This window comes from Arvicola amphibius, chromosome 10 (assembly GCF_903992535.2).
Source record: "Arvicola amphibius chromosome 10, mArvAmp1.2, whole genome shotgun sequence".
Lineage (NCBI taxonomy): Eukaryota > Metazoa > Chordata > Mammalia > Rodentia > Cricetidae > Arvicola > Arvicola amphibius.
This window is the reverse complement of record NC_052056.1, coordinates 80,931,043-80,957,296: the sequence shown is the minus strand read 5'-3', so window position 1 is coordinate 80,957,296 and position 26,254 is coordinate 80,931,043. Positions and strand designations below refer to the sequence as shown.

The 26,254-nt window shown below is 43.0% G+C and overlaps 1 protein-coding gene across 3 annotated transcripts; it reads right to left on the bottom strand.

Moving 5' to 3' along the window:
- Nucleotides 1-351: 351 nt before the first annotated feature.
- Nucleotides 352-20,185, bottom strand: Rnf34 (ring finger protein 34). Of its 3 annotated transcripts, none has more exons than XM_038345294.1 (6): nt 20,051-20,185; nt 9,474-9,692; nt 6,816-7,223; nt 3,128-3,238; nt 2,694-2,895; nt 352-1,273 (listed from the first exon to the last, which is right to left on the bottom strand). In XM_038345294.1, the coding sequence occupies exons 1-6, from the start codon at nt 20,054-20,056 to the stop codon at nt 1,083-1,085; spliced, it is 1,137 nt and encodes a 378-aa protein (XP_038201222.1). In that variant the 5' UTR covers nt 20,057-20,185; the 3' UTR covers nt 352-1,082. The 3 variants fall into 3 exon arrangements, with proteins under 3 accessions (XP_038201222.1, XP_038201223.1, XP_038201224.1); XM_038345295.1 differs by lacking the exon at nt 20,051-20,185 and adding an exon at nt 18,634-18,731; XM_038345296.1 differs by lacking the exon at nt 9,474-9,692 and having other exon boundaries at nt 20,051-20,177.
- Between the last annotated feature and the right edge of the window lie 6,069 nt (nt 20,186-26,254).

The window sequence follows — 26,254 nt, the reverse complement described above, 5'->3', positions numbered from 1 at the left end:
GCCATGAGCTGCACCCTCGGTAATACACACACACACACACACACACACACAATTTTCTAAATGTATATATATACACATACTCCTTAGCTGAGATTTTAGACAAAGCTATTAACTTCTCAAAGACTGGCTTCTCCATCCATGTGTGCTAGTATCTATTTTAGACTCATGGTAGGGACTGAGCAAACCATAAAGCATCTAGAATACCTTGTCACAGTAAACACGACTATGGTAAGTAAGCAGCAAAGATGTCTCTGAAGGCGTCCACATCTCTTCTGAAGAGAGGTACTAGACCAGGATGCTGATGTTTGTTCATGCTATTTGCAAATAAGTTTGAAATTTAGGGAGACAATATAAACTACAGCAGCCTTTTAATCTAATTTTATTCCTGAAGTTGAAATTACTAGCAGGTAGCACTAAAAATACACCTTCACTATACAAAACAGTGTAAACTGATTACATGTTAATAAAGAATTTAGCACACACACACACTTCTAAGATAAGAAGCTAGATGCAGCCCTTGCTATTAAAAGCTGTACCTGAACAAAAATAGACATATTTATCTGAGGCCCTGGCAGTTGACTATAGAATATCAATTGTCTCCCAATTACATTTAAATGCAGAGATAGCAACAATGTGGAAACTTACATTCATCAAATATTAGCATTTAAAATATATATATGACTAATAAAGTGAACATTCAGAGCAGCCACTGCTCAGTATAGTCCACACTAGCCCACTTGTGAACAATGAGTTCATTTCTAAGAGAACGTAAGTTTCAAACACAGGATAAAGGGGAAATTAAGAGACAGGCCTCCAGAGAGCAAGAACAAATACCCACACTGACAGTCTAACCTCAGCAACTAGTGCCCAGGGGAAACAAGTGATAAAACCCAGCAGAAAGCTGGGAAAGCCATGTGTCCACAGGCATAGGCCTGTCTTAGGATGAACTTTCTGTCCCCAGTCAGTAATGAAAATAATTTTTAAAAATAGTCTCTGCCTTGGAACAGTAAGTTTCCAGTCCTTTATGCACTCAGATGTTTGGGGTAGAATCACGGGCGTGTCCACTGCGAGGGGCCTCAATCTCATGACTTGAAAACATGCACAGCTCGTACCACATACTGCCGACAGATGGGACACTCACTCATGCGCTTGCCACACTTGGTGCAGGTGACCATATGCCCACATTCCAGCAGGACACAGTCAATGACTGCATCCATGCAGATTCGGCACAGGCTGTCGTCTTCCTCATCTTGAAGCTGCATCCGCTCACCGTCTGAAAAGAATAGAGAGTTAGGGCTCTGGAAGTGGCCATGGCCTTGTTCCCCTACCCACAGCCAAGCAGCCATCTTCTGAGCAACGACCACAAGCCCAGTACCACCCCAGTGCTATACAGAAAGTAGTCCCTTAACCTCCCTACACTTCTTACACTAGATGTGATACGTGTCTCAGATTTCTGGAAGAAATATGTGGCTTAGGACCAGCTAAAATGTGTTCCATAAATGTTGGTTACTTATTTCTGTTTTATGATGCAATAGAAGAGGTTAGTGCTGAAGATATATTCATTCTATAGGAAAAGGAAATAGGGGCTAGGGATGTAGCTCAACTGGTAGAGGACCTGCCAGCTTGCGTGAAGTCTTGGGTGTGATTGCTAGCACTGTATAAGCCAAGCACAACAGTATATGCTTGTAATCCTAGCACTTGGGAAGGTAGAGGCAAGAGGATCAGAAGTTCAAGGTCCTCTTTAACTATAGTGAATTTGAGACCAGCCTGAGTTACAGGAGACCTTGTCTCAAGTGAAAAAACAAAACAAACAAACAAAAACAACCTATCAACCCATATCCCTAACATGGGCCACTCAGTAGTCAGACTACAAGTAGAAGTTTAGCTGGATGTTTCAGCTGTGTGGCTATGAAGATGGGACAGTTGCATTTCAGTAAAAGGAACTTTATTCCAAAAATAATAAGAAAAACTAGATTCAACAAATGATTGTCTAGCTTACCTGGTAACAGTTGTCTCAAAGCCCATGTAATATAGGACTATTTAGCAGCTCAAAAAACTGGCTTACATAACTAACCCAGGGATATTTGCTTTTCTAAAATATCAATCGATTTATTTATTTAATTTTAGGTGTTATAGGTGTTTTGCCTGCATTTATGTCTGTGTATCACTTAAATGCCTGGTTCCCATAGAAACCAGAAGAGGAACAGGGTCCCCTAAATTGAAATAACAGAGTTGGGAGTCTCTATGTAGGCACTGAGAATTGATCTGGGTACTCTAGAAGAACAGCCAGCAATTTTTAACTACTAAGCCATCTCCCTAGCCCCAAATCTTTTTTTTAATGGTTTCTGTTTTAATAATTTAATTTTTAATTTTTTGTATGCTGGTGTTTTGGCAGGCATGCACGTCTATGTTACAGACAGTGGTGAGTTGCATGTGAGTGTGTGAATTGAACACAGGTCTTCAGGAAGAGCAGCCAGTGCTCTCAACCACTGAGTCATTTCTCCATCCCAGTGGTTTTTATTTTCGAGATAGGGTCTGACAGCTAGGTATCCTCTTGGTTTAGCTTCCTGAGTACTGGGATCACAGGCATGCACTGCCATGCTAGCTAAATCTGACTTAACTATGGCAACAAACAACCCAGTTTTTAAAGCCCAAGAAAGAATACTCAGGATAAAAAGGAAAATTAAACCTACATGACTTTTGGTTTTCTTCATTCTCTTTGTACAACCGGTTGACTTTCTCTACCAGCTCCCATTTTTCACAACAGCCGGAATAGTTGACAAAGTTCCGAGCCAGGATCTCCTTCAGCTGGCGCACACTCATCCCTTCTACCTCTTCAAGGCTTGACAGGTCGGACAGCGAGGCTCTCACTTTCTTCTTAGAGAGCCCTGGGTTCTGAAATCAGAACATCTGTTACCTTTGTCTCCACATGTCCAGATGCCCCTCCTATTTCAGTACAAATGGCTCTGGATGCTCTCCCCAGACTCCTCAGTTCCCTGAGGTGATGTAATATAGTGTTCTACAGCTGAACCGGAAAAAAACGTCCTGTGCTGATCTAGAGGAAGTCCAGCATCTTCCTTTTCTGCCAATACAACTATCAGGAAATGTAGTTTCAAAAGAGTTTTACCTGTTCCTCCAAGTTTTCTTCTTGTTCATCATCATCATCTTCTTCATTATCATCTTCATCTTCATCATCATCATCATCATCTGTGTTGGCTGAAGCTATTTCACTTTGTACCTATATGCATGACAAATCCAAGTGATTACTAATCAGACTTCTCTAATTTTTACTTCTCTCTAGAGAAAAACTATCCACTGATCCTCCTCAAGATTACCTTAGAGCCAGGTCAGCAAAGCAAGCAGAACATTCCTTTAATCCCAGCACTCGGGAGGCAGAGGCAGGAAAATCTCTGAGTTCAGTGCCAGCCTGGTCTACAGAGTTAGTTCCAGGACAGCCAGGACTGTTACACAAAGAAACCACGTCTCGAAAAACAAAACAAAACAAAACAAAACAAAAATCCTTGATAAACCGGCTAGTGGTGACACACAACTTTAATCCTAGTACTTGGAAGGCAGAGGCAGGTGGATCTCTGAGTTCAAGGCTAGCCTAATCTACAAAATGAGTCCAAGACAGCCAGGGCTACACAGAGAAACCCTGTCTCAGAAAAAAAAAAAAAAAAAAAACAACTCAATAATCAACAGTTTTCCTTAGAAAAACAAAAATTCTTTCTATTTTGTATTATATACTTTCTTTCACATATTCTCCTTTGGGGCTAGAGAGATGGCTCAGTAGTTAAGAGCACTGGCTGCTCTTCCAGAGGTCCCAGGTTCAACTCCCAGTACCCACATGACAGCTCACAACTATAACTACAATTCCAGGGGATCCAACACCCTTATGCAGACATAAATGCAGACAAAACACCAATTAAAAAAAAATTAAGCCAGGTGGTAGTGGCACATGGCACGCTTTTAATCCCAGTACAGAGGCAGGCAGATCTCTGAGTTCGAGGTCAGCCTGACCTACAAAGTGAGTTTCAGGACAGGCTCCAAAGCTACACAGAGAAACCCTGCCTCGAAAATAAATAAATAAATAAATAAATACATACATACATACATACATACATACAGATTTTTTTTAAAGATTTTATTTATTTATTTATTATGTATCCAACATTCTGCCTCCATGCCTGAACGCCAGAAGAGGGCGCCAGATCTCATTACAGATGGTTGTGAGCCACCATGTGGTTGCTGGGAATTGAACTCAGGACCTCTGGAAGAGCAGCCAGGTCTCTCCAGCCCCCAGATATTTTTTTAAAGGGAAAGTCTAGTCTGTGCTAGAATTAACTCATTTCCTTCCTGCCTCCACATTCCAAATGCTGGAATTGTAGATGTATACCATCACTCTTACTGACATTTTTTGACCACAGCATATAATAGCTAGGTTGGTTCCAGTATCACATATTTCACCCTACAGGCACCACATTACAGCACTGTGCCACCTACATCTCCCCCAAATGGTGTCATATATCCCAAAAGTGGTACAAGTCAGATATATCTTCATATAATTATGTAAGTTCTCATTTGAGAAAATCATAAAACTTTGGTCCTTGTTTTACCTAAGTTATGAATTTTTGGATAACAGCTAAATCAATCTTCCAGTCTCTGTCCTTTAAGTTGTTTTAGTTTTTGGTTTTCAGATGGGGTTTCCCTATGTAGCTCTGGTTGTCCTGGATCTCACTCTGTAGACCAGGCTGGCCTTGAAATCACAGAGATAAGTTGTGGTATATTACTTTAACTAGGGAAAGATGTGTTACATTTGTTCATGCTGGGTTTTTTGGGTTGTTTTTTTTTTTTTTTTTTTTTTTTTTGGTTTTTCGAGACAGGGTTTCTCTGTAGCTTTGGAGCCTGTCCTGGAACTAGCTCTTGTAGACCAGGCTGGTCTCAAACTCACAGAAATCCGCCTGCTTCTGCCTCCCGAGTGCTGGGATTAAAGGCGTGTGCCACCGCTGCCTGGCTATGCTGTTCTTTTTTTTAACATGTAAAGATGTGTTGCTTTGACTGTCTTTTTTGTTGTTGTTGGGTTTTTTTGTTTGTTTGTTTTATTTTTCGAACAGAGTTTCTCTGTAGCTTTGGAGCATGTCCTGGAACTAGCCCTTGTAGACCAGGCTGGCCTCGAACTCACAGAAATCCACTTGCCTCTGCCTCACATGTGCTGGGATTAAAAGCATGTGCCACCATCGCCTGGCTTGCTTTAACTGACTAAGGCACCTGACTGGTCTAATAAGCTGAACGGCCAGTAGCCAGGCAGCAGAAGGATAAACAGGGCTGACAGGAAGAGAGATTAGTAGGAGGAAGAACCTGGGCTTAAGAGAATGAGGGAGCCACCAGGGGCCAACCAGACAGACTCTGAGGAGGACATACAGGATGAAAGAAAGCTTTTTAGCCCTGAGGCAAAACATAGATGAAGAGAAACAGGTTAAGTTACAAGAGCTAGTGGGACAAGCACAAGATAAGGCTGAGCATTTCAGACTCATTTATATACAACAAACTATGAGTTGCAGCCTTGCATGTTATCCAACTATGATGCTCAAGAACATTATTAGGATAGTATTCTTTTTATTTTTTTTTAATTTTATTCATGTTTTATGTATGAGTGTTCTGCATGACAGATGAGGGCATCATATCCTACTATAGATGGTTGTAAACCGCAATGTGGTTGCTGGGAATTGAACTCAGGACCTCTAGAAGAGCAGCCAGTGCTCTTAATTGCTGAGCCATTTCTCCAGCCCAAGATAGTATTCTAATTATACTAAATAAGTACATTTATTTTTGTTACTTAAATTAGGTAATTTTGTAATAGGAGATATAACTTAGTTAAGAGTACTTGCTTAGACTGTGTAATGGTGGTACGGAGGTACAGGTCTTTAATCCCAGCATTAGGGAAGCAGAGGCAGGTGGATCTCTGTGAGTTCAAAGCCAGCCTGGTCTACAGAGTGAGTTCCAGGACAGCCTGGGCTACACAAAGAAACCCTGTCTGGAAAAATTAACAAGAGCGCTTACTTAGTACAAATAAACTCTTGGGTTCAATCCCCAGCACGACCTAACCCAGGCTATAATGATGCACATTTTTAACCCCAGCACTCAAGGAGAGGAGCTGAGAAGTTCAAAGTTAGGGCTGGGTTGGGGAATAAAACGCAGATAATTAAAATGCTTGCTGTACAAAGACCTGAGTTCGGGTTCCCAGCACTCACACAAAGGCAAGGTAAAGAGCACATTTCGATGCCAGCACTAGAGACAATGATGGGAGCATCCCTGAGGCTTTGTGGCCAGACTGCTAGCGGGATCAGTGACTCCAGGTCAGTAAGGGCCCAATCTCACAGATTAAGGTAGAGAACAAATGAGCAAGCAAGACTGCATACACATACACACATGAACAGGTCATCCTCAGCCACAGAGGGAGCTTGAGGCTAACCTGAAGTAGAGACCTTGTCTCAAAATAAGTAAATAAAAGCAAGTCAGAACAATTTCCCTTCATCAAGGTCAATGATTATTAACTATTGATTGTTTCTATGGTCACTGACACTTTAGCTACTACTCCAACAGTTAACTATACAAATTCTATAACTATAGACAGGAAACTGAGGACAAGAAACTCATAAGCTACTTCAGACTACACATCAGGCAGACATGCATTGCAGCCCTGGGGATGGAATCTCTGCCCTTCATCTGAAGTCACCCAGCACTGTTGATCCCTATCACATATGGGCAAGAGTGAACACACCAGGCTCTCGGGGTCATCAATGACACCATCCTACCTGTGCCAGAACTTCTGATCTGAAGGTCCCATCTCTGTCCATGAGCTCACCCTGGAAGGAGGACACAGTAGCAGAGGGGGCTGTATAATTTGAAAAAAACGATTGTGTAAAAAAACTAGAAGTCTGGGACCGTGAGGAATTCAGGCTGCTTGAGTCCAGGTCACCCCCTGAAGCTAGTCCACGATGGCACATTACTAGATCTACCAAGTCTTCCTTCTCCCGACAAGTGTCAGTCGGTATGTTTCTGAGGAGGAGATACTGCCGTAGGTCCTTCACTTTCAGCCGCATCAACTGAGGGCGCTGGAAGGCTGTCTCCTGCAGTAGGTGACAAGTAGAACATCTGCGGAGGTTTCCGTGTGAAACCGAGCAAAAGGAACAGAAGTCCTTCTTGCAGTCACAGCAGACGTGCTGAAGACAGAACAGACAACACCACACATAAGCCATTGTGAAAACGCCCTCTTCTTAGGCTTGTATTAAACCTGAAACCTGGTTCATGTGCAATCCCCACCACACCAGCCTATTTTCACAAAACCAGTCGCCACGAGGGCAGCTCAGAGCCACAAAACTTCAAATACAGCTCTTTAAGAAAAATATACACTCTTGTGTTAATGAATTAAAACATTTCCACCCCTTGGCACAAACATGTAATTAGCAGAACTGAGCTGAGTTGAACCACATGGAACAGAAAGCACAGCCGCAAAGCTCTTTTCTTTTCCTGGTCTTTTCCTATGTGGATAATTTCCTCAGCAAAGAGGAGGAAAAAACTTAATAGAAAAAGAAAGGAAACTGACCTCTCCAACTTAACCCAAGGACACAGAAGATGCCACTAGTACAGAAATCTGTAGCAACGTGACTCTAATTACAATCTAAGCCATCTTAGAAGAGGGCCTTTGAGAGGACACTCACGTGTCCACACTCCTGCTCAGTGTATGGCTCCCACAAGCCAACATCTCCTTTATGTACTTCAAAGGATTATACAGATCAGACTGCATGACCCATGAAAGTAAAAGTGGTAACCTAAGTGCTTTATGTAAAATCTTCACAAACATTAGTTTATTCATTGCCACTCCCACCCCTAAAACAGGTTCTTTCCCTGTACTCAAACTGGCCTACGACACTCTACTCTAAGTAGCCTCACCTGGCCTTGAATTTACAGCAATGACCCTCTATCTTAGCCTCTTCAGTTCTGAGATTACAGGTAAATTTCAATCACACCCAGCTTCCTTATTTAAAAGTTAAGAATACTGGAGCTAGAGATGACTCAGTGCTTATAAGCACTGCTTGTCTAGAAGATCCAAGTTTAGTTCTCAGCACCCATGTCTGATAGCTCACAAATGCTACTATAGCTCCAGTTCCAGGCTATCTCAGGCTCTCTGGCCTCCTCAGGCATCCACATACATGCAGTATCCACTCACAAAGTCACACACACATAACCATAACAAAAAGAGAGAGGAAGAAAGCAAACAACAAACAAAAAAAGAGAAAAAGTAACGAAGATGGTCAGGGAACTGAGCATGGCTCAAAGGTTAAGAGTTCTTCCTGCAGCCCTGCAGAGGTGTCATAAATCTTTAATCCCAGCACTGAGGAGAGAGAGACAGGCAGATCTCTGAGTTTGAGACTAGCCTGGACTAGAGCGAGTTCCATGATAAGTTCCAAAGCTACACATAGAAACCCTGTTTCAACAAACAAACAAACAAACAGAGTTCCTCCTAATCTTCCAAAAGACCTGTATTTGGCTCCCAGCACCCATATTGGGCAGCCTTTAAGCCCAATACTCTGGAGGCAGAGGCAGGCAGATCTCTGTGAGTTTGGGGCCAGCCTGGTCTACAGATCAAGTTCCAGGACAGGCTCCAAAGCTACAGAGAAACTCTGTCTCGAAAAAAAAAACCAAGAATATGGTCAGGTGCTGGAGAGATGGCTCAGTGGTTAAGAACATTGTCTGATCTTCCAGAGAACCTGGGTTCAATTCCCAGCACCTACATGGTAGCTCACAACTGTCTGTGACTCCAGTTCCAGAGATCTAACACTCTCACACAGACATACATGAAGACAAAAACACCAATGCATATGGAATAAAAATAAACTTAAAAAGAGGGGTAAAAAGAATATGATCAGAGTTTTTCCTATTGGATTGCCTTGTCCAGCTTTGATGAGGGTATGTGCCTAGTCTTATTGTAACTTGTTGTGTTGTGTTTGGTTGATACCCCCTGGGAGTCAGTCAGTCCTGATCTTTTCTGAAGAGAAAGGGGGGAGTGGATCTGGGAGAAAGGGAGGTGGGGGGAAGAACTGGGAAAGAGGGAGGGGAAACTGGTCAGGATACAAGAGAAGAATAAATAGAGATGGTAGCTAGATAAACAAAGAGAAAGAAACAAAGAGACAGACAGACAGACAGAGTGTGTCTCATGCTGTAATCTAATACTTGGCTGAGGCAGAAGGACAGCTGGGCATTTAAATGAGTATCATCAGTAATGAAGTAAAGATCCACACACCAAAGGAAATGCAGCAAAAACTGATCAGAAAATGTGAGAGAACTAGAATCTTACTGCATGGATTTCCAAATGGATTATCTATTCGACATAACTTACAACCAAGAATTATGATCTGTATCTTGTTTATTTCCCCATGTGTTATTTGTATGCAACATTTCATCCAACTCACCTTCTTTCTAAAGACTGAAAATGAAAGCCCACACGCTTTACAAACTATATTGGGCCCTTCAGTAGCTGCTGGTGGGTAGGTGGGAAAGTCAGAGCTTGGTGTAAATCTGAATGGGCCGGTGCTTCCTGGAAATCCCGCCTGCTGACCTCTGACAGCTCCAGTTCCCATGACTTCATTTAGCAGCCCACAGCATGAAGCCCACATAGAAGTAGCACCCGCCTGAAAAAACCACAAATGCATAGTTTAAAACCAAGCAGAGGGGCTGGAGAGATGGCTCAAAGGTTAAGGACACTGGCTGCTGCTCTTCCAGAGGACCCATGTTTGAGTCCCAGTACCCACATGTTGGCTCGTACTATCTATAATTCTGGTCCCAGAGGATCTGATGTTCTCTTCTGGCTTTGTAGGGCACCAGGCACACACGAGGTACACAGATATATATGCAAGCACAACATCCAAACGCCTTTAATCCCAGCACTCAGGAGGCAATGGCAGATGGATATCTGTGAGTTCGAGGCCAGCCTGGTCTACACAGGGAGTGCCAGGACAGGATCCAAAGCTACACAAAGAAACTCTGCTTCAAAAAAGAAAAAAAAGGAAAATAAATAAATAAGCCAGAAGTGATGGTGCATGCCTTTAATTCCAGCACTCAGAAGGCAGAAGCAAGCAGATCTCTGAGTTAGAGGCCAGCCTGATCTAGGAAGTGAGTTACAGGACAGCCAAAGACAAAGACCCTGTCTCGAAAGTTAATAAATAAAATAAAGCCAAGTAGAATGTGGGCTGCCACTTTTCAGAGGTAAGTTTGCCTTAAGTAATCTTGAGATCACAAGGTAAGTGTCTCCAATCTATCATCCCCAACACAGTGCTAAATAAGCTTCAAATTCAGGAGCAGGTAGGGGTAAATATTCAAAAAGGCACTTTATTTCCAAGCATCCCTAAGAAGAAACATTCACGTTACCAAAACTGCAAGTCATTGTGAAAGACAATTTTCTGGTATTTCCAAACAAAAAAATGCATGACAAAAAGGAAAAAAAAAGTTGAAGCCAGGCAATGGAGGCGCACGCCTTTAATCCCAGCACTCTGGAGGCAGAGGCAGGTGAGTCTACACAGTGATTTCCAGGACAGTCTGGCTAAAAAGATAAACTCAGCCTCGAAGGAAAAGAAAGAAAAAAAGAAAGAAAGAGAGAGAGAGAGAGAGAGAGAGAGAGAGAGAGAGAGAGAGAGAGAGAGAGGAAGAAAGGAAGAAAGAAAGAGAAAGGAAAACCTGAAACAGTCTAGAGGCCCAGGACTCAGATTTGCAATCCTCCCTGCCTCAGGTTTCTATATGCCACTACACTGACTCTATATCAATCAAGTATGTCCTATGTAATGTTGAAGACATGCTAATCCCCTTTAAATGTCAGCTTTTATATGAAATTTAAAGTCCTACAGTGTCTGAGTACTTCCCCTGTTAACCTGGAACATGTACTAGATACAGGTCTATTTCTCCAGCTATTATTGAACAGAAAGATAAGATATAAAACCATACTCTCATTAATCCTACTGTCTCACTGGTTATTGAGTATAATATGCTAGTTTTTTATTGTTAAACATAACAGGGAAGGAGATTGGAGGTTAAGAACACTAGCTGTTCTTCCTGAGTTCAATTCCCAGCAACCACATGGTGGCTCACAACCATCTGTAATGAGATCTGGTGCCCTCTTCTGGCATGCAGGCATACATCAGGCAGAACACCATATACGTAATTAATAAATATATTTTTTTAAAAAATAAAAAATGAAGAGTGTAACTCAGTGTCAAGAGTACACTCAGCATGCATGAGGTCCTGGGTTCCATCTTAAGCATGACAAAAAGCAATCAAATGCCAAATAAAGCTCTCTAGGGGTTTTGTTTTTGCTTTTTATTTTTTTTTAATAGGGTCCCTTAATGTAGCCCTAGCTGTCTTGCTTGGAACTTGCTATGGAGACCAGGCCTTGAACTCCCAGAAATCTCCTGGAGAGCTGGGATTAAAAGTGTGCACCACCAAACTCACACCAGCAGCTCTCCAGATTTTAAAGTATCTCATGCATTTATCTTCCTTTTTGGATTCTACTTTATTTCCCACATTCTTTATAAAGAATATATTCATTTGACATTAAGGGAAGTACTTTTAAGACAGAAGCTACTCTACCTTTTAAAGACGAAAGCACTAAACATCATTTCCAATGGCCAAAACACTCGACCTCATAGTATAAAGGACATTTGCCTCTCCCCTGAATAACTTTCTTTTAGGGTATTTTTGTTTATAACTTGTCTCTTTATTCTCAATAAGAATATGGTTATCATTCACTATACCACCTATAAACAATTTATTTTTATTTTTGTGTTGCTGGGAATACACCCCTGCTTGGCAAACACTATACCAGAGAGCTACAAGTACAGCTTCTGTCTCCTTTTATATTAGACTCAGAAATGTTGATAAGCAAGTTAGAAATAGATACAAATTTTTAAATGTAAGGCCAAAAGCCATTTTCCAGGGCTTAAAGAATAAAACGTACAGTGTTTGGGATAGCAGGTGTGTGTTTGTTTGTTTGTTTGTTTTGGTTTTTGAAGATAGGTTCTCTGTGTAGCCCTTGCTGTCCTGGAACTTAAATCTGTAGATCAGGTTGACCTTGAACTCGGAGATCTACCTGCCTCTGCCTCCCAATTGCTGACAATAAAGTCATGTGCCACCACCACCTGGCTCCCATGTCCTACTTAAACATATTCTAGAACCTAGACAATGTGATAAATGGTAGGAGTCAAAGTACCTGAGGTATTAGCTAAAATGGCACCAAACAATACCACATGTGGCTCCATTTATTTTATCTGCCAAATATTATATCAACTAGCTTTAAAAAAAAAAACTCGCCGGGCGATGGTGGCGCATGCCTTTAATCCTAGCACTTGGGAGGCAGAGGCAGGCGGATCTCTCTGAGTTTGAGGTCAGCGTGGTCTACAAGAGTTAGTTCTAGGACAGGTTCCAAAACTACAGCTAAATCCTGTCTCACAAAACAAAACAAAACAAAAAAAAACTCTAAAGATTTAAAAACGCAACTTGGAGTACAAATAATGATGATACTGTTCTCACTATCCAGAAGTCATTCAAGTGGAAAAAAAAAAAAAGAATGTGGTATACAAGATTCAACTGTCTAAGTACCTTCATCACTAACTTAAGGATTATACAGTTTCACATCTGTAATTCTCAAGATAGCATTTGCTTTAAAAATAATGAAGAGTCCCTATCTTAGATCCTAGAGACATAGTTTGCTTATACATAAAAGCACAAAACACCAAACAGTGATTCTTCCTTCAAGGAAAAAAAGATTTGGCCAGGAGTGGTGATGCACACTTTTAGTCTCAGCACTTGGGAGGCAGAACTCTGAGTTCAAGGCCAACCTGGTCTACAGATAGAGTTCCAGGACAGAGAAACCATGAGGTCTTGAAAAACCAAAAAGAAGAGAAAGATTTATCAGCAGTCTTCCAACGAAAGCTACGTGTGCTCTCTTTCATTATCCTCTCGGAGACAGGGCTTCTCCACCTCTCCAGGTAGTTCTTACTACCCTGGCGCTTTCTATGGAGACCCAGGGAAGTGCTGGGATTCAAGAAGATGCATGCTACCATGTCCCACCCAAAGAAAGCTCTCTTAATTAATTTATTTTTTTGAGACAAGATCTTACTGTGTAATCCTGGCTTGCCTGGAACTAGATACACAGACCAAGCTGTCCTCCAATTCATAGAAAGCTACCTATGTATGCCTCTGAGTGCTAGGATTAAAGGTGTACACAACCATATACCCAGCAAAGTTCTTTTAAATCTTCAATCTAAAAAAAAGGAAATAAAAAAAAAGTTATGGTGGAAAGGTATCAAGAAAGACACCCAACGTCACCTCTGGCTTCTAAATACACACATACATGTAAAAATACACCAAAATTTTTTAAAAATTCAAAAATAAACTGTACTTCTAGCAGAGGGAACAGAGGACCTATTTGAGAGAAAATAAGTACAATTTTAGGTAGATGCCATTATTAGAGGAAAACAATATAGTCCCATTCCCTCGTGTTTCTATGAAAGAGCAGGAATTTCCTTTGCAGTCTCCAGAAAGAAAATAATCAAAAGAACACTAGAGCTGAGGAGATAGCTCAGGTGGTAAAATGCTTGCCTATGAGCACAACACAAGAACCTACTTTCTACCCCAAGAACCCCTCCCCGCCCCCCCACACACAAAAGCCCACGTGAGGATATAAGGACACAAGCCTATAATCTCAGCAACTGGGAGGTGGAGGCGAGAGGATTGGAAGCTCAAAGTCATTCTTAGCTATATGGTAAACTGAGACCAGCTTGGGTTACAGGAGGCACTGTCTCAAAATACTAAGTAAGTAACTCGACTATATAGTCAAAAAGCTGAGCATATGGTGAATCTATATCCCAGCCTTAGAAAGGAGACAGGCAGATCCTTGAGGCTTGCTGGCCCCTAGCCTTCTTGGCAATTTCCAGGTCACAAAGTATCTTAGTCACTGTTCTACTGCTGTGAAGAGACACCATGACAACTCTTATGGAAGAAAGCGTTTAACTGAGGGCTTGCTTACAGTTTCACACTCCATTATCATCATGATGGGAAGCATGGTGGGAGGCAGGCAGGTGCTGGAGGAGTAGCTGAGAGATACATCATGATCCATAGCAGATAGAGACTCTCAACTTGGCAGGGTTTTTGAAACTCTAAAGCCCACCCCCACTGACACATTTCCCAATCCTTTCAAATAGTGACTAGGCACTCAAATATATGAGCCTATGTGGGTTACAACAGGAACAACCCCCAAAGTTCCCTCTAGCCTATACACATGTACACACTCACATAAACACACACGCAGAGACTTTTAGCTTTCTTTAAATATTTCATTATAAAAACAAAATAGTCCCACAGCTTCCCAGTCAAAAATATGTTGCTGTCACCCTACTTAGTACAATGCAGATCCATATTACTACTTCCAGCCACAAACTATAGGAGAAGGGAAGAAAACTGAAAAAGCTAGTTTGTAGCCTCATTAGGATCTGTGAAGTTTGGTCAAACAGAGCCAATGAGAAAGTAACTCTGGGGGCTGGAGAGATGGCTCAGAGGTTAAGAGCACTGGTTGCTCTTAACCTGAATTCAATTCCCAGCATCTGATCTGATGCCCTCTTCTGGCCTGCAGACATACATGCAGGCAGAACACTGTATTAATAAATAAATAAATAAATCTTTTTTAAAAAAGGAAAGAAAATACCTCTTGCATTAAGCGAACACTCTTGTCAGTTTAGGAAGGGTAGAGCCCACAATGCTCCCTTCTCTAAGAATAGCATCTGTACTCTTCCAAACTATTTGACAGTTCAGAGTTCACAGGGGGCTATATGCACTCACTAGTCCTGTCCTGGGGCATCCATCATTCCCACCCAGAGAACATGAAAAACATAACTTCCACTTCTATATGAAGCCCTGTGTCTTCTGACACCTCAGAACTGAAGTGACCTCCCCTGTACTTGGGAACAGGCGGTTTTAGCTCCTAACCTCTGAGGCTGTACCATCATGTGCTAAGTAATTGCCTCGGCCTGTGAAACTGACCCAGACTGTGGTTCTCTGCATGTTAGACTCACCACAAAGCCTTAAAAATTATTCATGCCTGAAGACCTGAGCTTATCCCTGGGGTCCACATGAGAACCACCTTCCCCAAAGTGTCCTCCAAATGCCACACAAGGGCTATGGAATACACATGCACAAATAAACAAACAAATGAAATTTTAAAGGTTTTTAAATAAGAGGCCCTCTGATTTTGCTACTCTAGAGTACAGTTTGAGCAACAAAATTTTTTCTTTAACTCCCAAGTGATTCTGATATACAGTCAATTTTACAAGGTCAAGGCTTTCTGGGTCTGACTGAAGATTCCTTCTTCCTGCTCTAACAATTTTGGCTAGAAAAGCCTGGGTAACGTCGCACCCATGTGCTCACCCAAGACTTCTCTATTTCTTTGTTGTCAAGGGTGTTCCTCTCCTTACCCACTTCCCTTTACAGCTCCCCAGTGCTTTCAGAAAGTATTAGGTAGCCATATTAGAATGGCTTAGCTGAGGTTCTGTCAGTTTAATCTGATTCTCAAATTAGTTCCCTTCACTGAAATTTAGTGATTTATTTTACTCTCTGTTCCCAACTGTTTTTTTCTTTTTCAAGACACAATCTTTCTACGTAGTCCTGCTGTCAGTCTGTAGACCAGTCTAGCCTTGAACTCAGATTCTTCTGCCACTACCTCCTGAGTGCTGAAATAAAAGTTGCACGCCATCATGCTGGAGCTACTTTTATGTTCTACTGAACTTCCTGTTTTCTTGTGTGAAATCTCTAACCCCAGGAAAACTGGCACTGATGGTCTAGTTTGTCAAAAACAGGCACTGTTAAAAGTTTTTTGGTAGCCAAGAACGCACGCCTTTGATCCCAGCACTCGGGAGGCAGAGGCAGGAGGATCTCTGTGAGTTCAAGTCCAGCCTGGTCTACAAGGAGAGGTCCAGGCCAGGCAGGGTTACACAGAGAAACCCTGTCTCGAAAAACAAAACAAAATTATTTTTAGGATAGCAAGATGGCTCAGAGGATAAAAGCATTTGCCACACAAGCTTGATACCCTGAGTTTTAGCCCCTAAACCCAGGTAAAGATGGAAGAAAATCAGCTCCACAAAAGTTGTCCTCTTGGGGGCTGGAGAGATGGCTCAGTGGTTGGGAGCATTGCCTGCTCTTCTAAAGGTCCTGAGTTCAATTCCCAGCAACCACATGGTGGCTCACAACCATCTGTAATGGGGTCTGGTGCCCTCTTCTGGCCTGCAGGCATCCACACAGACAGACTATTGTATACATAATAAATAAATAAATAAATAAATAAATAAATAAATAAATAAATAAATAAATAAAAGTTGTCCTCTTATCTCTGTACTCTAGCCAGGGTGGCTCATGGGCATTCCCTCCTAGCTCCCATAAGTACAATAATAGTAAAGTTTAAAAAAAAATGACTGAAGCCAGGCATGGTGGCACACGGTTTTAATTACAGCACATAGAAGACAGGCAGGTGGCTCTAAGTTCCAAACCAGCTTAGTCTACATAGCAAGTTCTAGGTTAACCATGGCTAAATGGTCAAACACTGCCTCAAAAAAACAAAAACAAAAACAAAAACCCCAACAGCTTTTGTCCTTCACTTTCAATTAGAAGAATTTCAAGATGGCTCAGTGATTAGAAGAGTCTGAAAGTTCTTCCAGATGAACATAGTGAGCTCCAAGTCTACATAGTGAGACCCAGTCTCCCAACAGATAGATAGAAAGATAGATAGATAGATAGATAGATAGATAAACAGATATGTGTGTGTGTGTGTGTGTGTGTGTGTGTGTGTGTGTGTATTACAGATGGTTGTTAAAGTATTCTGAATGTTTCTAAGAACATTCTAAGAATGGACTCAGCCCTCCCTCTTCCAGTGCCAGTTTTCAAATAATCTCAATGTATGTCTTGTGTGTATATACATGATGTAAAATACACTTAGGCTCTCTGAAACAGGGAAAAGTTTCAAAATACTCAAAAGTTCCCAGCACTTGGGAGGCAGAGGCAGGGCGGATCTCTGTGAGTTCAAGGTCAGCCTGGGCTACGGAGTGAGTTCCAGGACAGGCTCCAAAAGTACAGGGAAATCCTGCCTCAAAAAACCAATAAAATGGGCTGAAGAGATGGCTCAGCAGTTATAAGCACTGACTGCTTTTTCAGAGGACCAGGGTTCAATTCCCAGCACACACAAGGCAGCTCATAAGTGTGTGTAAATCCAGTCCCTGAGAGATCTGAAACCTTCACACCATTGCACATAAAATAAAGTTTCAAAAAAAGCGGGGGGGGGGGGCACAATAAAAAAAATACTCAAAGGTTACAATAAATTTTGACTCTTTTGTTTTTGTTTTTCAAGACAGGGTTTCTCTGTGTAGCTTTGGCTATCATGGAACTAGCTCTTGTAGACTAGGCTGCCCTCAAACTCACAACTGGCTCAAATTTTGGCTCTTATACCACAGCCCAACTCAAATTTTTGTTCTTATACTAATACTGTGATCTCTTTTAATGATTCCATTAAATACAATATTAACCAGCCAGATTAGATAATGCAGTTTCTATGATGATTAAATGACAGAGAGGGGTGGGGAAAAGGCAAGGCAATGGACAGAGAATGAAGTTGTTGATGGGTATAAAAACTAAATGATTTAAGTCATTTACTTTCAGTTAAATAAACAGTAGAAATTATAAGAGTCTACTGTGCTGCCAAATGGAATATAATAATATTGTCCTTGCTGGGTGGTGGTGGCGCACACATTTAATCCCAGCACTCGGGAGGCAGAGGTAGACAAATCTCTGTGAGTTTGAAGCCAGCCTGGTCTACAGAGTGAATTCCAGGACAGCCAGACACAATCTTGAAAAACATAAATAAATAAATAAATAAATAAATAATAAAATAATAAAATAAAGTATTCTAAGTTGCAGTGATATTTTGTAACTACACTGGAAAGTAAAAAAAAAAAATGCTCATGGGGGTTGATGGCTCAGTGGTTAAAAGCACTGGCTGCCCTTCCAGAGACCAACTTTGATTCGCAGCACCCACATAGTGTCTCACAACTATTAACACCAGTCCCAGGGGTCTGACATCCTCTTCAGACTCCATGGGTATCAGGCATGGTCATAGTGCAGACATATATGCATTCATACCTATAGAACAAAATTTAAAAATTTAACAGAACAAAAACCTTAGAGGCTAGAATGATGGCTTAGTTAATGATGCTCCTACAGAGGACGTAGGTTGGGTTCCTAGCAACTACAAGGTATCTTACAACCATTGGTAACTCCAGTTCAGGGGATCTAATGCCACCTTCTGACCTTTGAGAGTACCAGGCATACAGATGGTACACATACATACATACAGACAGACAGACAAAACACTCATACACCTATCTTCACCCTGAAAGTTAGTTTCAATATTTCCTACTCCAGACCACACATTTACAATCCAAGCACTCAGGCAGATCACTCACCAGTTCAAGGACAGCCTATATAATCAGTTCCAGGCCACTCAGAGATACACAGTAAGACCCTGTCCCAAAACAAAGAAGTTACCTATTCCAAAAATCTTCCTTGCTTCCAGCAGTAAGGGGCCTGTTGTTTCGAAATCAAATCACATGTTGTACCAGCTGGAACTCTCAGTTGTCCTGACTCCAGCCTCTACCTCACAAATGCTGGGATTACAGGTAAGCAACAATGAAAGCATCATTATTTTTCTTGCTTCTGAGGGTTGGTTACATACACACACACCTTACATTATTGTGGTTTGTATTGTGGCTACTTGGGATCTGTCTGTATCTGTCTGGGGTTTTGTTGTTGTTGTTTGGCTTTTGAAGAAAGCACTTGCTTTGTGGCAAGTGGTGGCCTCAAACTTGCAGCAATCCTCCTGCTTCAGCCTCCTAAACATTAATAACAAGCATGTGCCCCCGTGCCTACCTTGTCTCCTTTAACTGGCAAACTCCTTCCTAAAGAGGGGGATTATATTCTGAGTTACCTCTACTCCCTCTTGACTAATACTAAGAAGAAACTGGACAAACAGTTGCTGAATTACTCTAGCCACTTGACATTCTATCAATCGTCCACAGTAAATCTTAAACTCTTTGTGAAGGTCGAGTTAATCTAGCAGCCCAAAGCCAACAACACTTCTTCGATGAGATGTATACAACCGTCTCTATAGGGAGAGGTATCATCACCTTCTGACTCACGCCACTTGGTTTGATTTGGGTAAATGAATCAATACCTAAATTGACTGTTGTACACGGACTCTTTAGAACTCTCTGTGATGAAGGTGAGAAAAATCGTCTCCCCAAAGTAGGCCAGAATCACGCATACACCCCCTCCCCTTTTCTGAAACTTCTATCAATGATGCTCCCACGCTCTCACTCCCACCTGGGAGAAAGGCTGTCAAATTACTTGCTGCGTACCTAGTGGCGATGCAGACGCAGCTAGCTAGCGCTCTAGGTCACGGCCACAGCGTCTAAAGCCGCGGAAGAACTCCTCTGCGGGGCGGACCCCAACCCCTGGCCTCTCTAGCCGGGCTACCCTAGCCCCAGCCTCATCAGTCCCCGCACCGCTCTCTGCCTTCTGTCTCGTGATGCCCCCATATCTGGGTTAGCTCAAGGACTCGAGGAGGCAGAGGGCACGGCCGTGGGCAGAAGCACCGAGGCCTGAGGAGAGCTCTAGCGGTTTGAAAAGCTCGGGACCCCGAGAAACGCACAGGGTCGGGGAACAGGGCCCAGCGGGCTGAGCCCTCAGGGCCACTCGCCTCCTCCTTGGCCAGGCCGCCGGAGGGCGCTGTGGGAGCTCGGGCGGATCCGCTAGCCCGGCCTCTCCGGCAGGAATCGGTCGGGGCGCCCCCCGCAGTGGTGGTCTCTCAGGAAGCCGCCGGGAAACCTGTGAGACGGAGTAAAAGGAGACGCTCCGGGCGCACAGGAGAGGCGAGGAGGGCCTCCCGGCTCCACCAGCCCCTCACCTTCATGGCCGCGACCGCCTCGGCTCGGTCGGCTCTACCCGGGAACTCAGCACCATAGCAGCCTCCTCACACAACGGACCTCCTTCCTTCTAAGGCGGCGAAAGCTGCGCCTCCCGAGGCCGACTGAGCGTCCCGACGTAAGGGGCGTGGCCACGTCCGGCTCACGCCCCGGGAAGACGCCGAGCAGCGGGCGAAGCTCACCAATCCGAAGCAGTTCTTCGGGGGGCCGGTCACCAGAGCCAATGAAATTGTAGGGAAGGGGCGGGGCTTCGGGAGCAGCCTCGGGAGCGAAGAGGGGCAGGGCAGGGCTGGGCGGGGCCCGGTCCGACGCTTAGGCTCTCCGAGGGGAAGCTCCCGAGACTGAATTGGCTTCCCACTTCCGTGCCTAAATTCCCCTATGGAGACGGAAAAGAGTGTGATGAGGTGGGAGAAGCGGTTGGTTTGGAGGATTTTGTTGTGACCTGCCGAGCAGGCCCTCGGGGCTTACCCCATTCCCCGAATGTTTTAGATTCCCGCATTGTGAGAATCTCTGGTCTCCTCAAGGAGAGGCCTAGGAAGAACCACTAAAGGTTTATTGAATTAAATTCCCATTGCTCTTTTATTTGTCGTTGTTTAGCGTGGAGGGGGGGCGGTAAAACAGAGTTTCCCTGACTGTCCTATGCAGACCAGGCTGGCCTCAAACTCAAAGGAGCCGCCTGCCTCTGCCTCCAAGTGCTGGGATTAAAGATGTGTGCCACCACACCTGAGATCAATTGACCTTTGAAACGTTCAACATGACCCAACTCCTAACCTTTGAAGGAATTCACATGATCCTTTCTAATTGACGTGGGAGGCAGGGAAACAGTGGCAAATGATGGTATCAGTTTCTTCAACCTCACTGGGTTAAGGCTTTAAATAGTTGGTTTTCCTACACTTCTTTCTCTCACTTCAAAATAATAACTGAAACCTTGTCGGGTGGCAGTGGCACACGCCTTTAATCCTTTAATATGAGAGGAGAGACAGAGACAGGCGGATCTCTGTGAGTTCAAAGCCAGCCTGGTCTACAGAGCTAGTTCCAGGACAGGCTTTAAAGCTACAGAGAAACCCTATCTGGTGGGGGTGGGGAGGGGGAGGGAATAAAAGGGAATAAAATTTAAAAAGGGAATAACCACTGAGCTATCTCTGCAGCCCCTGGCTATTCTTTTTTTTTAAAAAAAGACTATTTATTATATATGCAGGCCAGAAGAAGGCACCAGATCTCATTACAGATGGTTGTGAGCCATCATGTGGTTGCTGGGAATTGAACTCAAGACCTCTGAAAGAACAGTCAATGTTCTTAACCTCTGAGCCTTCTCTCCAGACCCCCGTCTATTCCTTTTCAACAGATCTGCTTAGATGTACTCTTTGGCAGAACACACATGCAGCTGGACACTGTGCCACAGGCCTTTAATCCCAGGACTGGGGAAGTAGAGGCAAGCAAATTTCTCTGACTTCCACACCAGTCTACATAGTCAGACACTGTCTTAAAACACAAAACAAAGCACAGAGAACTATTTCCTTCGACTGACTATGTCAATGATGTGGGAGGGTCTTCTATCTATTGGTTAATTAATAAAGAAAACTGCTTGGCCTGATTGGTCAGAACAGAACAGAATGCTGGGAGGAAGAAGGCAGTGAGACAGTCGCCATAAAGCCAGCCACCAGGTCAGACATACTGAATCTTTCCCAGTAAGCCACCACCTTGTGGTGCTACACAGATTATTAGAAATGGGTTAAGCAAGATGTGAGAGTTAGCCAGAAAGAGGCTAGAGCTAATGGGCCAGGCAGTGTTTAAATGAATACAATTTGTGTGTTGTTATTTCGGGGCATAAGCTAGCCAGGCGGCCAGGAGTCCCGGGCAGGACAAAAAGCAGGCCTGCCTGCAGCCCCCTCTACATGTCAAACTTATTTTTCTTCAAGTTCTATTGAGATAATGTAATTTCTTGTCTAGGATGAACCTAAGTTTTCTTATTTGGGAAAACCCAGAAAGCCAGTCATCCTCCATGTTAGTGGCAATAGCTGAACTTCATTTAAAAAGAAACTATCAGAAAGCACTTATTCTTTCTTATCACCCAGGCAAAGAACATTCATTAAACATTTGCTGATGGGGCTAAGGAGGCGGCTCAGTCAGTAACGTGCCTGCTGAGTTCCATCCTTGGCACCCATGTAAAAGTCAGGTTTGGTGGCACCTATCAGTAATTCTAGAACTCTGTGGGTGGAGACAGGAGGATCCCTGGAGTTTGCTGTCCAACATTGGTGAGCTACAGGCTCAGTGAATGCATGACTTTGTCTGAGCAAGGGAGGAAGCAATTAAAGAAAACAACCAACATTGGCTTCCAGCCTCCACCCATACACACATTTTTTTTAGCTAAAAAATATTAAGCCAAACATGGTGGCATACATTTTTAATCCAAGCAGGCAGGATGCAGAGAATTTAAGGCCAATCTGGTCTACATAGTACATTCCAGGTCATCCAGATTTGCTGGGGTTGAAAAGACTGGTTCTCCCTCAATAATCTTCAAGGATTAGTGAGTAAATATCAAAATATTCTGGCCATCATTAGCTTTCTCAGAAATGCAAATAAAACCACAGACATCACTCCTGCTCAGATGCTGGAAAGAGCAAAACACATGTAAACCTTGTTGAAGATGAGGAAGACTCACTGGTGGTCGGAGTGTGACATGAGAAGGCTGCTGCGCAGAATTCTGGCAATCATTTAAGGATGTGCAACATAAAGTTACCTATGACCACAGAGAAACTTAGAGCAGGATTCACAGTAGCTAAAATGGGGAGGCTGCACAAATGTCCATCACTGAATGAATGTAAAAACGTGTACAGTTTTTTTCTTTTTGAGAGAGGGCTGACCCCCTGGATACAACAGAATATTTATTTTTTGGCTTGACTAACATGCGTGAGGCCCTAGGTTCAATCCCTAGTGCTGCCAATGGAAAAGAGAAAATCATTTACAAAATATGTCTGAGTCATCAAAATGACTCAGTGTGTAAAGTACTGTGGGCAAAGTCTGAGGAACTGAGCTTAATCCCCAGGATGCATTTAAGGTGGAAGAGAGAATCAGCTCCACGGAGTTGGCTTCTGACCTCCACATAGATGTTGGGTACCACCATCATATACTTTCCACACCCCTTCCCCCCTTCCCTCTCCTCTCCTCTCCCCTACTCTCCTCCTCGCTCTCTCTTATCCTCTCTCTCTCACACACACACACATACAACCAACATAACAAATAAAATTCAGGGGCTGTCTAGATAGTTCAGTAGGCAAAGGCATTTGCACTCAAGCCCTGGATTCGATATGATGGAAGAAGAAAACCAACTTCCCCAAGTTGTCCTCTGACCTCCATACAAGAACCAGAAGATGTGCAGTATGTTCGTGCATGTGTGTGCACATGCACATGCACAGGCACACACATACACACGCGCACGCACACACACACAATAAATGGAACTTTAAAAAGTAAAAAAAGAAAAAGCAAAAATAAATGTCCAGAATATGTATCACATATTAATTTTTCAGAATAGCAAATTCACGGAGAAAAGGGTGACCCCCAGGGACGAAGGCGTGGAGAATGATGAAGTGGCTGCTATTGGGAATGCGGTTCCTTTTTGCCATGGATTATTGGTTTTTACTGGTGATAGGGATCAAGTCCAGAGCACTACACCTGTGTTCTGTCACTGAGTTCTGCCTCAGACACATTCTGGAGGATGGAAAGGTTTAAAACTGGCTTGGGAATAGAGTCTGTGTGAGTCAATGATTTCTAACTACCTGGAGTTGAGACTTGAGATACTTTGTATGTTTTTTTATTTAGTTTTGTTTTTGTGATTAATTTTATTTTATGTGTATGGGTGTTTTTCCTGCCTCTATAAACATACTTGCACTGCATGTGTGCCTAGTGTCTGAGGGGACCAAAAGAAGGTGTCAGATCTCCTGGAACCAGAGTTCAAAATGTCTGTGATCCACCATGTGGGAGCTGGGAATCAAACCTGGGTCCTCTGGAAGAGCAACCAGTGTTCCCAACCACTGAACAACCTCTCTAGTCTGTTATTTTTGAGATATCATCTCATAATGTAACTCTAGCTGTCTTAGAACTCACTATGTAAACTAGGGATGGTGGCACACGCCTTTAATCCCAGCATTTAGGAGGCAGAGGGAGGTGGATCTCTGTGAGTTCAAGGCCAGCCTGGTCTACAAAGCAAGTTCTAAGACAGCCAGAACTGTTATACAGAGAGATCCTGTCTTGAAAGACAAAAAAAAAAAAAAAAAAAAAAAAAAAAAAAAAAAAAGAACTCACTATGTAGACCAGGCTGGTCTTGAATTCACAGAGATCAGACTGCCTGTGCCTGCCAAATGCTAGGATTAAAGGTGTATGCTAAGACCTTCTTCTTCTTCTTCTTCTTGTTATTCTTATGGAGGAGGAGGAGGAGGAGGAGGGGAGGAGGAGGAGGGAAGAAGACGGCGGAAGAAGAAGAGAACGAAGGAAGAAGAGAGCGGAGGGAGGAGGAAGGAGAGGAGGGAAGAGGAGGAGATAGGAGATGAGAGCGGTGAAGGCGCGACGGACGCATGGGTGGGACAGCTTTCTTCAGGCTATCAGCCCTATCCTCTTTCTTCTTCTTCTTCTTCTTCTTCTTCTTCTTCTTCTTCTTCTTCTTCTTCTTCTTCTTCTTCTTCTTCCTCCTCCTCCTCCTCCTCTTCCTCTTCCTTCTTTTTCTTCTTTGAGACAGGGTCTCAGGCATCCCAGGATGATGGCTTCCAACTTGCTATGTAGGTAAGGAGACTTTGAACTCTGGATTCTCTTGCTTCCACTCCCCAGTGTTAGAATTATGGTGATTGGCTACTACTACTGGCTTTTGAAACTTCACACTTTCAGTAAAAGAGATTTGTCGTGTGATGGAATGTTGCTTCACTGCATTTCATTTTCCATGTAAAAACGTTCTTTCCACTGTGTGCTAATTGTACCAATTATAGTTTGAAAAAATGTGGTTTCCTAACTTATGATAAACTACTACTTTGCATTTCAGAGATAAAAAGAATTGCCAAGACACATGAGATAATTTATTGTAGCTCAATCACTTATTTATTGTATAGTGGGAGTGTTCTCTGGGCAGCTGGGTATGTTTTTGTTTTTGTTTGTTTTGAGTGGGGGATGAAACAGGCTCTTTCGTAGTCTAGGCTGGAGATACACAGCTGAGGCTGTATTGAACTCCTAGAGCCTCATGCCTCCACCCCCCACTTCTGGGATCTCAGACATTTTTATTTATTTTTGCCTTAAATTAAATCTCTTCTAATTGATAAATAAAAATATAACTGCACTATATGGCTACCTGCAATGTATCAATATATGAATAAAGGAAAAAATCATATCCTTTTCTACATGTACATGTTTATTTACATTTTATTTATTTGATGTACTTGTGTCTGGATGTATCAGAGTTCATGTACTAGGGTTGGAACATAGGCAGGCAGGCAGACACAGCATCAGGCGCCTCAACCCCTGAGACATCTTTCCAGCCCAATCTTTTAAAAATTATGTTCATCTATCTATCTATCTATCTATCTATCTATCTATCTATCTATCTATCATCTATCTATCTATCTATCTATCTATCTATCTATCTATCTATCTATCTATCTATCTATCTATCTATCTATCTACATATCTACCTATCTATCTGTCTGTTGGGGGTAGGTGGGACACACTCAAGACACAGGACACTTGTGGAGGTCAGAGGACAACTTGTGGGAAGCAGACAGCCTTGTTCCTGTCATGTGCATCCTGGGGATGAAAACTCAGATCTTCAGGCTCCATGCCAAGCACTCTCACCAATTGAGCCATCTAACCAACACATAAAATATTATCTGAAATAGAATCTTATGATGTGACCCAAGCTGGCTGTAACTCATGGCAATTCTCCTGCCTCCGCCTCCTGAGTAATGAGATTACATGTATAAACCACCACATCCATCTACATGAGAAGTTCTTCTATTGAGCTTATAAAGTGCTGGAAGACAGTCGACTTGGGGATGCAGTGGCGTGTGCATCTGAGGTTAGAGCTGCGGTAAGAGGAGCCCAGGGATCTGGGGGTCTGAGGACAGCCTGGGGACATGCAGGGAACCCTGTCTCCAAACAGAACACCATCTGAGCCCTCTCTCACACAGAAGAAACAAAATGAC

Coding starts and splice junctions, on each gene's coding strand:
- Rnf34 (XM_038345294.1), bottom strand. Junction 7,224..9,473: donor TTTCAGTCTTTAGAAAGAAG/GTGAGTTGGATG, acceptor TTCTGTCTTCAG/CACGTCTGCTGTGACTGCAA. Junction 3,239..6,815: donor GATCAGAAGTTCTGGCACAG/GTAGGATGGTGT, acceptor TCATGCATATAG/GTACAAAGTGAAATAGCTTC.